The sequence below is a fragment of the Callorhinchus milii genome, unplaced genomic scaffold, assembly GCF_018977255.1.
Source record: "Callorhinchus milii isolate IMCB2004 unplaced genomic scaffold, IMCB_Cmil_1.0 Scaffold12, whole genome shotgun sequence".
NCBI classification, from domain to species: domain Eukaryota; kingdom Metazoa; phylum Chordata; class Chondrichthyes; order Chimaeriformes; family Callorhinchidae; genus Callorhinchus; species Callorhinchus milii.
In genome coordinates, this window is record NW_024704753.1 from 1,869,713 (window position 1) to 1,884,294 (window position 14,582).

The window sequence follows — 14,582 nt, forward strand, 5'->3', positions numbered from 1 at the left end:
TACTTCGTGGAGCTTTTTCGAAATTACGGAAGGGTCCGTCGATAAGGTGACGAAGGAGAGACTACTTCCACGGGCGGGCGGGCGGGCGGGTCGGTAACCAGAGGACGCAGATTGTTTTCACGCAGCGAGTTGTTGGGATCTGGAATGCATTGCCCGAAAGGCCGGTGGAAGCCGATTCGATAACAACTCTCAAGAGAGAAGCAGATAGATGTTTGTGAAGGACGAATTTGCAGGGCTATGGGGAGAGAGCGGGGGAGTGGGATTAATTTGGACAGCTCTTTCACGACACGACGGGCCGAATGGCCTCCTTCTTGTGCTGTATATTCTATGATTCTACAATGATATCCCCATTCTGTCACTTAGGATAATCCCCCGTCCCATTCTGCCACTAATACTTTCCAATATTGTTGTTGTAACCTTTGATTGGGATCGGCCAGATGGAAAACAATGGTCTTTTCTCGTCCAGCATTCTATAGAAATTTCCGTGGAGATCCGTAGCGTAGTGGATAGAGCACTCGTCTTGCGAACGAGAGGACCCGGGCAAAAACATAGGCAAGTTTCCACTGTTTATTTAGCAGTATGTAGGAACCGGGTTGTAAATCAATTGGTGGTTCGCTTGTCCGGGGGTAATAATCCCTTCCAAAAAAAAGTAATAATGATAGAGGACAGAGGGATTAAGGGATATGGGGATAAGGCGGGCAGATGGAGTTAGGTTAGAAGATCACCCATGATCTTATTGAATGGCGGGGCAGGCTAAGGGGCCGAATGGTCTACTCCTAATTCCTATGTTCCTAATTTGGTCATTCAATACACGACAGTTTGTGGGACACTCCTGTGCGCAATTGACTGCTGTATTTCGCCCACATAATATACAGTCAGTTCACTTGATAGTATATTCCGTGAAGCGCTTTGAGACGTCTCAAAGACATGATAAGGCGCTGTATCAAATGCAAGGCTTATTATTAGTATTTCCAAATGTGCTCCAATTCATGCCCGATGCTGTTTACGTCAATTGTTTGAATTAAACTGGAACAATGTCTCCAGTCCCCCTCTGCTCTTCAATTTATTTTTTTATCCAGTTACAGTGTTTTTAGTAGGATACATTTCCCAATGTAAACTAATGGTGTTCGGTAAAGCAAACAGTGTGACAAGAATTAATGCTTATTCTGCAATCAACGGTAAATAAATCATAATATCTAATTAATATTTAACAAGCACCGGACTCCATGCATCTCAATCCTCCAATGCATAATTTAAGTATGTATAGCAAATATATATATATATTCTATATATATATATTGTGTTGATTCCTTCAAACACAGATTAGATAGTTTTCTTTTAGGAAATAACATTACGGGATACAGTGCATAGGTAGTAGAGGACATATGTGCATGCGACCGCCAGGAAGGTGGAAGGCGAACTGGATGGACGTTGGTCTTTTATTCATCTAGCATTTCTTATGTTTATATATATATATATACATTTATGGATATACATGGCTACCTTTTCCTATTAATATTCCTTGTTTGCTGGTTGCTGTTAAAATGCTGATGTGAGTTGTTCTCTTGCAGTTGTGTATCACAAGAGGGTGAAATAGGTCAGTGAGAGCCACCCCATGTTTAGCTCAAGCACATTATGAGGATTAATAATTCATGGATTATCTCCTAGAAACAATGATTCGCTGCACCGTAGTAATGCAATATGCCTGACTCATGTAACGCACAGGGCTACTTTAGTTTAGGCTTGTAGTTTATACTCCATGTAGTCAGCCTTGTAGGAAGGTAAGGGTGTGTGTGTTATTCTGAAACCATGATAGATTGCAGCGTTTTCCCTGCATGTGGAGCTCTGAAATATGGCTCTTTCTGACACCGGATTAGACAGGTGAGACAATGTGTGTTATGTCTAGTTCAGTCTCGACTCATTCCAGTGTCTCTTCACCCTAAAGTCCCAGTCTTTGTTCTCAGTTGACATTTCCCCCTGACTGATACCGTTGTTTTAATATCTGTTCTTTTTTGCTCCTTAAAATAGCAGTTCTTGTTATTAATCAACTCAATTATCATAGTATTAATGTCTCCTTGTATTTGGGGAAAAATGTGTGGGATCTGGGATTGAGTGTTTACCAATTTTCACTGGCAAACAGAACACCCTCTCCTTGACTTCAATGTTGGTGGAGGCACAGTCAGTGTGATGTATTGTGTTAGCAAAAGACCATATAGGCTGGACCTTTAATATGGTGGCCATGTGTTTTAATCAGGAGAGTGAAATACAAGTGTTATTGCAATGTCTTCCCAAAAATTAAATGTTCTAAGAGTGTGCAGCGCACATTAATGTGGGCTGGGTAGGTGGGTGGGTGGTGAAGTAATTCGGATTTTGCTTTTTGTAAGTCGTAGTCTGATGATTTCTGAATGAATGAAAGAAAGAAAAAAAAGAGGGAGAGAGAAAAAGGCAGAGAGAAAGAAGGAGAGAGAAAGAGGGAGAATGAGACAAATGCCAGCAGTGAATGGAGTACTTGACTTCTCAATCAAATACAAAAGATATAATTAGTTCGCACCCTTACAGTCTCAGGCACAGTACAAAATGCTGTGCACAAAGGCAGACTGAATAGGGTAAAAGTGCCTTAACTTTCGATTGAACGCTCTTCTGCAGAGGTTAAAAGAACAATACTGTATCGCGAGGAAGCGACCCTTTGGTGTTGACTCTATAGTAAGAAACTGCTTTTCCCTTTCATTTTAAAAGCGTTAAATTGGCAAAAATGTCAATGAGATTCTGATTGTTTCCATAAAAAACAACTGATATTAAAATCTTATACCCTTTGGGCATTAAATATAAGATTTGTTTGAAATTCTGATTTAAAAAAAGGTTATATATATGTGCGTGTATATATGTATATGGGTAATCTATAAATATATATGCAATATATTTAATATATATATATATACACACGCGTGTATATATATGTGTTTTTTTATTTGTTTAAATTTTTTTTTGAATATTCAGCAATAATTTAATTTAACAGGTATATTGTGACAAAAATCAAATGTGGGTTAATATGGTAATTGCTTATTTGTGGACGCTTAGTGATTAAGACTGTGCGATTTTAGGCAGAAACAAGGGGGTTTTTTTTGCCTTAAAAACAAAATAGCACCTTATCACATCTCCTGGGCATTTCAAAGCGCTTCACAGAGAGAGTAAGTACACTGTAAAGTGAATTGACTCTATATTCTCTGGACTTCATTCGACTCCCAAGTTTTACCCAGTTGCTACACTGGCATTGTATGTGTGTGCGTGTGTGTGTTTTTTTTTAAAATATTGATCTCCGCACTCACGTTCCTGCGGTTGGATAGCCCTATTATTGCTGCACTTTTGAGCTGGGTACCAGGTACAGGGTATCAATTAAATTCCATCACTTGTAGCTTACCCAAACCCCCACCAGGAGGCGCTTTACGCTCCTTCTCATTTGCTCTTGGAAACATTACAGTGCTGACAGCAGCCATCAATAATCCATTACACTTACATATTCCATCATTCCTCTTAACACATTCCCGCAATTATGATTAAAAAAAAATGTAGCCTGAAAACGTGCCTTCGTGCGTTTAACCGCTCCACCGTCGTGTTGGGACCACCGGGCATCTGATTCACTGTTCATCTGCTAAATCCATTCTTTCATCATAAATTAAGAGTGGATTTTTCGCAACTACTTTGTCGCGTAAAGTCACACGTATTTCTTCCCAAGGTGTCTAATCTTTTTGTAATAGACATTTTTTTGTTTTTATACTGGCTGCCGCATTTCGCCCGCAGGACCCACAGTCGCTATATTTTACAGTCTATTCTGTGAAGTGCTTCGCGGCGGCTCAATGATGTGATGAGGTGCTATACGAAATGCAAGGATTATTATTTATTTCTAATCGTCAGTTACAGAAAATAATCCTGACAAATTGGACACTATCACAAGACACATTTCCTACAGTAGCTATCAGCATTACATAAAATATAATAATCCTTGCATTTGACGTAGCGCCTTATCACCTCTTCGAGACGTCTCAAAGGGCTTCACAGAATATACTGTAAAGTGAATTCACTGTGTATTTTGTGGGCGAAACGCGGCAGCCAATTCGATGTAATGAGGCGCTATATCGAATGCAAAGATTATTTTATTTGTTACCTGTTACAAATGAGATGGTCAAACTAGAAATAAAAATAAATTTATATTCGATAACCAAAAATAAATGTTTGGACGCCGTGCACTCGAGTGCCCAACTTACTCCCATTGTCGGTCTGGCCCAGTTGGTAGCACTCTCACTTCTGGGTGAAAAGGTTGTGGGTTGTCCAAACCCCAAGCTGGACCTTGAGCTTTTAGTCCAGGCTGACACTCCAGTGCAGCTCAATTTTTTGTGGGTCAGCCGGGTGTCCGACACACGCGGAAACCCATCACCGTTGCTTAAGAGTCTCCAAACCAAGCTGAGAATTCCATGCTTCCCACCTACACGTGGAAATGTCGGAGATAGATTGTTGGAAAGGAATGCGTTCTCTCTCTCTCTCTCTCTACCTGGAGGGACACATTCCCGGCTTACCTAATTCCGGAAAGTATTAGGCGCAGGTTGGCAAGAGCCAAGGCTTGGGGGAGCCCAGAGTGTGCGTTGGGGTCGCTGCTGGAGTCTAACCAACTAAAACCACATTAACTTGCATTGAGAGCACAGCTCTGACGTGTTGAATTCTCGAAAGAGCGAAACAATAGGTTATGATATGGGGGAGAAAGGCATTTGCTCTTCCCTGATTCAGGATTACAGTTTATGGTAATGTCTAAGTCTGTGGATACGCCACATGTATTCCTGAACGTTTCTCTGGCATAATAATGTTAATTTCAAGCGGGAGTAATTGATCCGTGGAGCGAACCATCAAATTTTCCCACACAAATTACTTTGATGTGCCTATCTTTACATCTAATAACCCTGAATCCTTTTAGTTGACAGAAATTTGACTTGTTCCTTTCAAAAACCCTTTGTAGTTTCTTGTTTCATCGGAAAAAAAAATCAGCATTTCCTAACTTCCTATGTGGTTGTCTCCCTTTCTATTGAATTTTGTCCTGTACCTTATCGGTTAGAGCGCTCACCTCGCAAGCGAGAGGACCCGGGTTCGATTCCCGGGCAGGTCATGGCGAAATGTTAGCCAAGTTTCCTTACTCCACACGCACGCCTCTGGTTACCCAGCAGTAAGCAGGAACCCGGTTGTTAGTCGATTGGCGGATCGCTTTCCCAAGGGTAATGATCACTCCCAGGTAAATAAATGAATCATAATAATAATTCGGTCACTTAATCTACCACTGTTTGTGGGACACCGCTGTGCACACAATTGACTGATGCGTTTCGCCCACGAAATAGGTAACAAGTCACATCTATGAGGTCTGATGTGTGGGATCTTCTAACGGGATTCACTTAACGTGATCGCTTCACAGTCGGATGCCCTGGTCTGTGCCCTCCTCTCCCATCCCCATTACTCTTGTCATGTTCTCACCCGCCCCCCCCACCCCCCCCACCCCCTTGTCTCGCTCACATGCTCACACTCAACCTCACTCTCATGCACTCCTTCCATCTTTTGCACCACTATTCTCTCTCTCCCGCCCTCTCTCTCGCACTGTTTTGCTCTCGCGCACCAATTATTTATTTTATCTATCGGATATCTCAGACGCTATTTCTCCCGCGTGGACTTTCTCCCTCTTCCTCTCGAGTAACCTCCCCAGTGTACTATTTCTCTCTCTTGCACGCTCATCTTTTGTGCACTATTCTCTCTTATGGACCATGTCTCTCTCTCTCTCTTTTGCACCATTTTCCTCACGTGCTATCTATCTATCTATCTATCTATCTATCTATCTATCTATCTATCTATCTATCTATCTATCTATCTATCTATCTATCTATCTATCTATCTATCTATCTATCTATCTATCTATCTATCTATCTATCTATCTATCTATCTATCTATCTATCTATCTATCTATCTATCTATCTATCTATCTATCTATCTATCTATCTATCTATCTATCTATCTATCTATCTATCTATCTATCTATCTATCTATCTATCTATCTATCTATCTATCTATCTATCTATCTATCTATCTATCTATCTATCTATCTATCTATCTATCTATCTATCTATTATCTATCTATCTATCTATCTATCTATCTATCTATCTATCTATCTATCTATCTATCTATCTATCTATCTATCTTCTATCTATCTATCTATCTATCTATCTATCTATCTATCTATCTATCTATCTATCTATCTATCTATCTATCTATCTATCTATCTATCTATCTATCTATCTATCTATCTATCTATCTATCTATCTATCTATCTATCTATCTCATGCACTCTCCTCATGCACCATCTCTCCCTCTCGCACCATTTATTTATCTATCTATCTATCTCTTTAGTGCACTCTTTCTCACTCTATCTCTCTCGTGCACTCCCTCTATCTCTCACGTGCACTCTTTCTCTCTCTCTCTCATGTGCACTATTTCTCTCTCCATCTCTTTCTTTCTCCATCTCTCCCTCTCGTGCACTCTCTCATTCTCTCTCGTGCACTATTTCTCTCTCCATCTCTTTCTTTCTCCATCTCTCTCCCTCTCGTGCACTCTTTCTCTCTCTCTCTCATTCTCTCTCTCTCTCTCGTGCACTCTTTCTCTCTCTCTCTCTCTCGTGCACTCTCTCCTCTCCTCTCCAGGTGCGCGCTCCATCCATCCATCCCTCCCTCCCTCTCTGTGAGTGAGTGAGAGAGAGAGAGAGAGAGTAAGAGAGAGAAAAAGAGAGAGAGAGTGACTCAGAGCTGAAGCACAGACGGCAGCAGCTGCAACGAGAGGAGAAGAGAAAGAAGAGCCACAGAGAGAGAGAGAGAGAAAGAAAGAAAGAAAGAAAGAGAGGAGAGAAAGAGAGAAGGAGATAGGAGCCAAGAAAACAGCAGCAACACAAACCAGGACCACATACAGGTGCCAACAGAGGGGACTGGGAGAAGCCAAGACCCTGGGCTTGGTGTGATAGCCCCAGAGAGAGAGAGAGAGAGGGAGAGAAAGAGAGAAAAAAAAGAAAGAAAGCCCCTCAAGAGGAACCCAGGGAGCAGGAGGCTTGGATATGACCATGATGTTGGATACAAATTGGATGGAGGACATCTGAGAGGCCAGTCTGTCTGTCGGTGTGGTGTCTGCAGCCAGAGAGACAGACAGAGAGACACAGACAGAGAGAGACACAGACACAGACAGAGAGAGGGAGAGAGAGAGAGAGAGAGACAGAAGGATGGAGATCTGGGGCCAAGTGTCGCCTGTGCCTCTGCCTCTGCTCTGAAGCCAATTTTCCACTGCAAAAAAAAATATTATAATCATAATAGAATAATAATATTCATAATAATAAGCACCGAAAGGGGCCGGAATGTATGAGCTGAAGGAACACGGTGAAGGTAACATTAACTGTACGAGAGAAGGGAGAGAGAGACATCACCAGAGCCTCATTGGGGGGGTGTGGGGGGGGTGGGGGGCAGGTTGGGCGGGTTCACGCCCAATTGGGCTGTTTTTTTTTATTGTGAGTGTGTGTGTGTGGGGGGTGGGGGGTGATGTGGGGGGGGGGGGGGGTTGGGGGGGGTGGGATGTTGGGTGGCATCTTTGGGCTGGTACCTCATTTTATCATATAATAATATATTTATAATATATAAGTGTAGTTGCAATGTGTGGTGTAGTCACAGACTATAATATATGTCTATATCTGTGCTATAGTCCTAATCTAATCTATAAATACTGTTCTCTCTTCTTCTAACGTTACACTATTATTATCGTTATCATTATATTATTACCTGTTTTTTTTTTACATTTTTAAATTGAAGCTGCAAAACGTTTTTTTCCCTCTCGCTCTCCCCTCTTCCTCCATCTCTTCCTTCCTCTCTCTCTTCCTCCCCTTTTCTCTCCTTTCCTCTCTCTCTTCCTCCCCCTCTCTCTCCCTCCCTTCATCTCTTCCTTCCTCTCTCTCTTCCTCCCCTTCACTCTCCTTTCCTCTCTCTCTTTCTCCCCCCTCCCTCCCTCCCTCCATCTCTTCCTCCCCTCTCCCTCCCTCCCTCCCTTCCTCTCTCTCTTCCTCCCTCCTCCCTCCCCTCTCTTCCTCCCCCTCTCCCTTCCTCCCCCTCCTTCCCTCCTCCCTCTCCCTCAGCCCCCTCTCTCCTTCTCCCCTCTCTCATCCTCCTTCTCCCTCACCATTCCTCCCCCTCTACTCTCTTCACCCCCCTCTCTCTTCCTACATCTCTCCTCCTCACTGTACCTTCTCTCTCCATCCATCCCTCTACCTTCCTCCCACTCCCCCTCTCTGTCTCCCTCTGGTCCTCCCCTCCTCTCTCTTCCTCCCTCTCCCATTGAGGACCTTATTTTGCACAGTTTCACCAGCACTAACCTAAATGAGCCACTCTGGCTACAACGCAGAATATTGGGCTACTTTGGGGGGGGCTCGAATCTGGTTGATGTGGGGCTACAAACCTATTTTAATTTCTGGCCAAATTCCTGATGAGTTTGCAAGGTCCAATTTTTTTTTTTTTTTTTTTGCATCCGCTGATGGCAAATGTTATTTAATGTTATTTAAAAAACATTTAATGTTTTGATTAAAAAAAAATCAGCCCTTGAAGCTGAGGTTTCTGTCCTTCCTCATGGGCTGAGGATTAAGGGGGTTGGTGGGAGAACATGTTCAGTTTGCAAAATTATTTATTTTCACCCCCTCTCTCACTTAAAAAGTCTTTGAATTGGTGATTTATTTGGGAGTGTGTGGTTCAGTGATGGTTTGGGATTGCCATTAACCCAGGAGTTTGGGGTTTAATGTTGCTAAACTGTTCACAATTTATCTTAAACTCCCCCTTTTTTTTAATTGAAATTGAATTTTAAAAAAAAATTGCACTCTCTTTCAGCAACTTTCCCTTCTGCTTTGATCACTTCACTTGCCCTGTATTTATTTATTTGCGAGGTATCCAGATGGATTTGTTTTTTGTTTTAATTGTAAACCGATAATTAAAACAAATATATTTTATTTATAAACACAGACTCAGACACACACACACACACACACCACAGTACAGAGTTGTGCAGGTTTTTATTTCCAATGAAATAAGGATTTAATGGGGGGGGGGAACAGCACAGAAGAGGATTTTACACATATATCAGCCACTGTACAAATACAGAGAGCAATTGATTTCATGTTGGTGTAATAATGGTGGTTCCAAATGTAAATTGTGTAAAAGATGCTTATAATCTGAAACTTGTGTGTGTGTGTGTGTGTGTGAGACTGTGTGGGTTTGTGTGTGGCTGTATGTTTGTACGTGGAATTGTGTGTGTGTGTAGAGGGGGTCTGTTTGTGGGTTTGTGTTTGTGTGTGTGGGGGGGGGGGGTGCAGGGGGCTGTGTGTTTGTGTGTGTGTGTGTGTGGGAAGGGAAGAGGGGGTGTATGTGTGTGTACGTGTCTGGTGAGGGGGAGCTGTGTGTTTGTGTTTGTGTGTGATGGGGGGGTACTTATGTTTGCAGTGTATGTGGGGTGGTTGTGAGTTTGTGTGTGTGTGGGTGTGGGTGGGGGGTATGTGGGGTGGCTGTGTGTTTGTGCATTGGGGGTTTGTGGGATGGGATTTGTTCCTGTGGGAGGGATGTGTTTGTATGTAGGTCTGTGTATGTAGCAGAGTGTGTTTTTGTGTGTGTGTGTGGGGGGGGGGGCGCGGAAAGGGTTGTGTATGTGTACTGTATGTTTATGGGGGGGAGGGGTGTATGTGTGTAGTGTATGCACGTGGGGGGATTGGGTTGTGTATGTGTGTGGGGGAGGGAGAGGGGGTCTTGTATGTAAGTGTGTGGTGGGGGGGATGTGTGTGCATGTGTGTGTGCATGTGTATTGCATGTATATGGGGTGAGGGGTGTATATGAATGTGGGCGGGAGGCGTCGTGTGTGTGTGTGTACGTGTATAATATGTTGTGAGTGTTTGCATCCTTTACCATCAGTGCCAGCTGTTGAGGTGTGTGGGGGATATGATACCAACACGACTTTATAAGCTTTGACAGGGTTTGCTGTGCCTTTGCTATCTCTAAATATCCCTCCTCCCCCTCTTTCTTCCACCTCCCACACACACGCGCAACCCACTTTCTCTCATTTTTACTTTCATCCCCTGATCTCGAAGACAAACTCTCCCAATTCATTGATATATTGACATTTTTAACCTTTTTTTTTTCCAAAGGTCGGTCACTCAATCCACCCACGACTGTTTGTGGGACGTTGCCGTGCGCGATTGGCTGCGGCGTTTCGCTCACATAATACAAAATCGGTTCACTTTGCGATACATCTTGTGATGCGCTTTGAGACGGCTCAATTAATTGATAAAGACGCTATACGAAATGCAAAGATTTTGTAAAAAAAAATGATCTCATCATTACGTTTTCCTTTCTTTTTTTAAAAACAAATCCACTGATGATGATGATGATAATAATAATAATCGTTGCACATGATATAGCGCCTTATCGTGTGGTCAAGACGTCTCAAAGTGCTTCACAGGATATAATTTGTGGGCAAAACTCGGGCGGCAGCCAATTGCGCACAGGATTTGGTCACTCGATTGAGTGTCCAAATTATTATTATTATGGGATTTTTTTTTAAAAAGGGATTGTTACCCCCGGAAAGCGATTTGCCAATCGACTATCAACCGGGTTCCTACTTACTGCTGGGTAAACAGAGGCGTGTGTGTGGGGAAAGGAAAGGAAACTTGCCTAAGGTTTCACCCTATATATATATATTGTATAGCATATGTATTTGAATGTACAGTATGTGTGTGTGTGTATATATCTGTGTGATATCGCAGGGGCAAATTATGCCAGCGACAGACTGCCAATACCCAGCGTCGGACCTGATCTGGACCCGCACAGCGAACAGCCGAAGCAAACGGCGCTGTCCTGGCAGAGTGCGATCGACGCAGCCCGACAGGCCAAAGCCGCGGCGGCAGTGATGAACTCCTCCGAGCCGGCGCTCAACAGCACGGCAGCAACCCAAAGAAAACGCCAGCAATACGCCAAAAGCAAGAAGCAGGGCAGCACTGTCAACAACCGTCCGCCCCGCGCCCTCTTCTGCTTGTCTCTTAACAACCCCATCAGAAGAGCCTGCATAAGCATAGTAGAATGGAAGTATCCTTTTACGCTCTTCGGACACTCGCTACGGTCCGGAATGCGCTGCTTGAACGAACGAGAAAGGTCGACGGGCGGCAGATTCGGTCGGAGTTTTCCGCAGGGAGTTGGACAGGTACTTGAAAAGGAAACATTTGGGGTAAGAGCGAGGGATCGGGACGGATCGGGTGGCTCTTTCAACAACAACAACAACAAGATTCCATTTATAGAGCGCCTTTCACGTCGGGAGGGCGTCCCGAGGCGCTGTACAGTTGGGTCAGGACCCGAGCCTTGGGGGGAAATGGTCAGGGTGAGGGGAGGGAAGGGAGGGAGCGAGGAGGGCGTAGAGAGGCGAGAGGGGAGCTGAAGGCACGGTCAAAGAGAAAGGTCTTGAGACCGGCCTCGAAGGAGGAAAGGGAGGAGGCGGCGAAGGCACCGGGGGATAGAGTTTCAAAGAGTCGGCACAGACAGGAGGGGCTTCCTTTCTTGGCTGTAAGATTCTATGATCCTCTCTCCTGTGTTCCGACGGTTTTTGTGTTCTCCTGACGCGTATTCTTTTTTTTTTAACGCAGGAGTCTTTTTTTGGGGGGGGGGAGGGGAGAGAGAGAGAGAGAGAGAGAGAGAGAGAGAGAGATCCGAGAGTTTGTTTTCTACCAGAGAATTAAAAAAAAGAATTAGAAAAAGAATTTGAAAAAAATGGCTAATTCCGCGTTCCACTTTTTTTGGGTACATTCCTGGCAAGGTCACCGCAAGCATTGTTGCTTGTTTTAAGCTCAGTGCAGTATTTCGATGCTACAGCCACAGGCAATAAAAATCACAGCAGCGATCCACACACATCCATATATATATATATATATATATATACACACACACGCACACACAACACACACCCACCAGCACCACACGCGCACACACACACACACACACACTCTCACACGTGTGAACGCACGCAAAACCTTCAGTGGAACTAAACGTGTCACTTGGAATTAAGCTTGCACGCAGCTCCTCAGCAATACGTCCCTCGCAATCTAATGTTCTCCTTTAAAACCAGGAGCCTGACTCTCTCAAAGATGCGCTCCTCCTCCCCTACCCCACGCTCTTTCTCTCCCTCCCTCGCCCCCCCCCACACACTCCCTCCCTCCCTCCCCAACGCGCTCTCCCTCCCTCCCCCCCACTCCCGCTCCCTCCCCCCCACCCCCCCCTCGCTCTTCTTTCTCTCCAACTTGGAGCAACATTGAGCAAAAACGAGGATGAAATTGTGCAGAGCTGGCTTTTCTGTCCCTGCCCCCACCCCCACACACATGCACACGGGGTACTGTGTTTTAACGTGCAGTATTTCAGGTGTATCAGGTGTGATTTGCACATGTAAACCCGAAGACCTTCCTCTTCGACTGTGCTTACCGTCACTGTTCAGCGCTCTCGGCCGCTGCCTTCCTGTGAAGGGCGCTGTATAAATGCAAGTTACTGTCGTTGCTGGTTTGCTGAACAATTCATCCTCACCAGGTGTTGAAGGTGCTGCAATCCCCCCCCTCCGCCCACACCCACGCGACAGCTTCGCTTCCACAAAGGATCTCAGACTATCTCCCCCCCCCCCCCTCTCCCCCACCCAACAAAAAAGCATCACGTACCGACTACATGCCTAAAATTTGCTCGCTTGTGCCACTTAACAAGCTCTGTTTCCTGAGACAGAACCTTGTAATTATCTTGCGCCTCTCACCTACTTGCAAGACCAGCTATTTTCATGTGTTGGAATTTACCAAAACATTACATGACAATTCCTTTTAGATTTATCCACTGTACAGCGCCTTTCAGGTCGGGAAGACGTGTCAAAGTGCTCGACAGAATAGTAAAATAACGCATTTTATTAGCGCAAACCTCCTCCTCTCCACTTCCCACCTCCCCCCCACCCAACTGCACTGAGTTTAAAACAAGCAACAATTGATAATCTTTTGCAATCATGTCCCATCGTTCTTCTTAGACTGTAACCTTTAAACAATACAAATCTTGACATGAAAACGCTTGTCAGTCTGGTTTATGTTCACCAGTGGGCAATTGGATACGTCAGGCTCAACAGATATGCAGAGCTCAGTAGACTACGAACCCGCGTTGTGTCCTATGAAGGATTTTTTAATTGAAAAACACAAGCGCTTATTGATTTGCAGCAAAAAAAAGGCTGTAAAGGCGTAATTCCTCCCTTTCGCCGTTTGATAGATGTGCACATGTATTTATTGGTTAGTGTTTTATTATAACAATATTTTCCTTAACCAGACCGCCCAGGCCATTTGATATCTTTATATTGATTTCTATTTTTGCCAACTGTGTGGCCTTAGCTGTTTACATCCCCTTCCCAGAAGATGACTCCAATTCAACTAATCATGACCTGGTAAGTGTTAATGGTTGAGCTGCTAAAATAATTGCTGTCTGTCTTGTTTTGCGTGTCTTAGCACAGAAATGTAACCTCGGAAGCAATATTTTGTAAAAGCCACAGCATGAATGTCTGCCTTATATTGAAAGATGCAAGTGCTGCGAAAGAAGTTGTGTGATGGAATCGCTCCGTCATATGTAAGGGAGCTATTTGTCAACATGTATGTCAAAATACTCGCTCAGTTATTCCATCAAATGGACCCAAGTTCCATCTTGCCTCGTTGATGATCTGTGGATTTGGTGTTGGTTTTGCTGAGGAGATTTACATCTTCTGTCACTGTAACACAGTTTTTTTTTTCCTCCCCTCAATTTATAAGTGAAGCGAAAAGTTCATATCCTGCACAATGGACACATGCTTTTTCTTTGGGCGTTTGGCTGGATCTGTGCGTTTTGTGCAAATGAATTTCTCGTCGGTGATAAAATGAGTCGTCGCCTCTGGTAGCGCTTTTGCATTGGGAGCAGTTAATGCTGTAGTGTTTCATGAGCGTCCCAGAGATAAGTGCAGCGAAACAGTTATTTATGTGGCAAATTTTCATTGCAGTTTGTTTGTATGGCTGAGGCAGAGGGTGAGTTAGCCCTGGTTTAATACTTCCTCAGGTATCATTAATATAATGAGAGCTGTCCCTCTTTAAAACTGGTCGTCACGTGCACGGTGCTGGAATGCAAGTGTTGAGTAATAAGCGTGCTGGGTGCTTTCATGAGCTTATTGACTGAGCGGCTCCTGGTTATGGCGTTAGATTGAAAAAAATTATGAACTAAACGTGGTGCGTTTTGAACATCGAGTTTGATTTTTTTTTTAAACGAGGCGGAGTTTGCGTTTATTGGAATTCTCTTTGAATAGAGCTTTGGTTTGATGTTTGCTTTTATATATCTGACTGTGTAATTCAAAGAGCATATTCTCTACTCAACGTTTCACATGGGTCTGATCACTGGGTGTGCGTTTCTACGGTGTGAATCAGAAGTCCTTAATCGTAGAGTTTTTAATTATTAATTATGTTTTTCTT

At 43.8% G+C, this 14,582-nt stretch overlaps 1 protein-coding gene across 1 annotated transcript in view; it reads left to right on the top strand.

The window, feature by feature from the left end:
- The first annotated feature begins 6,919 nt into the window (after positions 1-6,919).
- The window catches only part of LOC103185068 (voltage-dependent L-type calcium channel subunit alpha-1D), a 133,502-nt gene continuing 125,839 nt past the window's right edge, over positions 6,920-14,582 (top strand). The window contains exons 1-3 of the mRNA XM_042339410.1: positions 6,920-7,452; positions 10,857-11,175; positions 13,432-13,537. Of these exons, the coding sequence (XP_042195344.1) occupies positions 7,425-7,452; positions 10,857-11,175; positions 13,432-13,537 (453 nt within the window). The 5' untranslated portion in view covers positions 6,920-7,424. The remainder of the gene's footprint in view (positions 7,453-10,856; positions 11,176-13,431; positions 13,538-14,582) is intronic.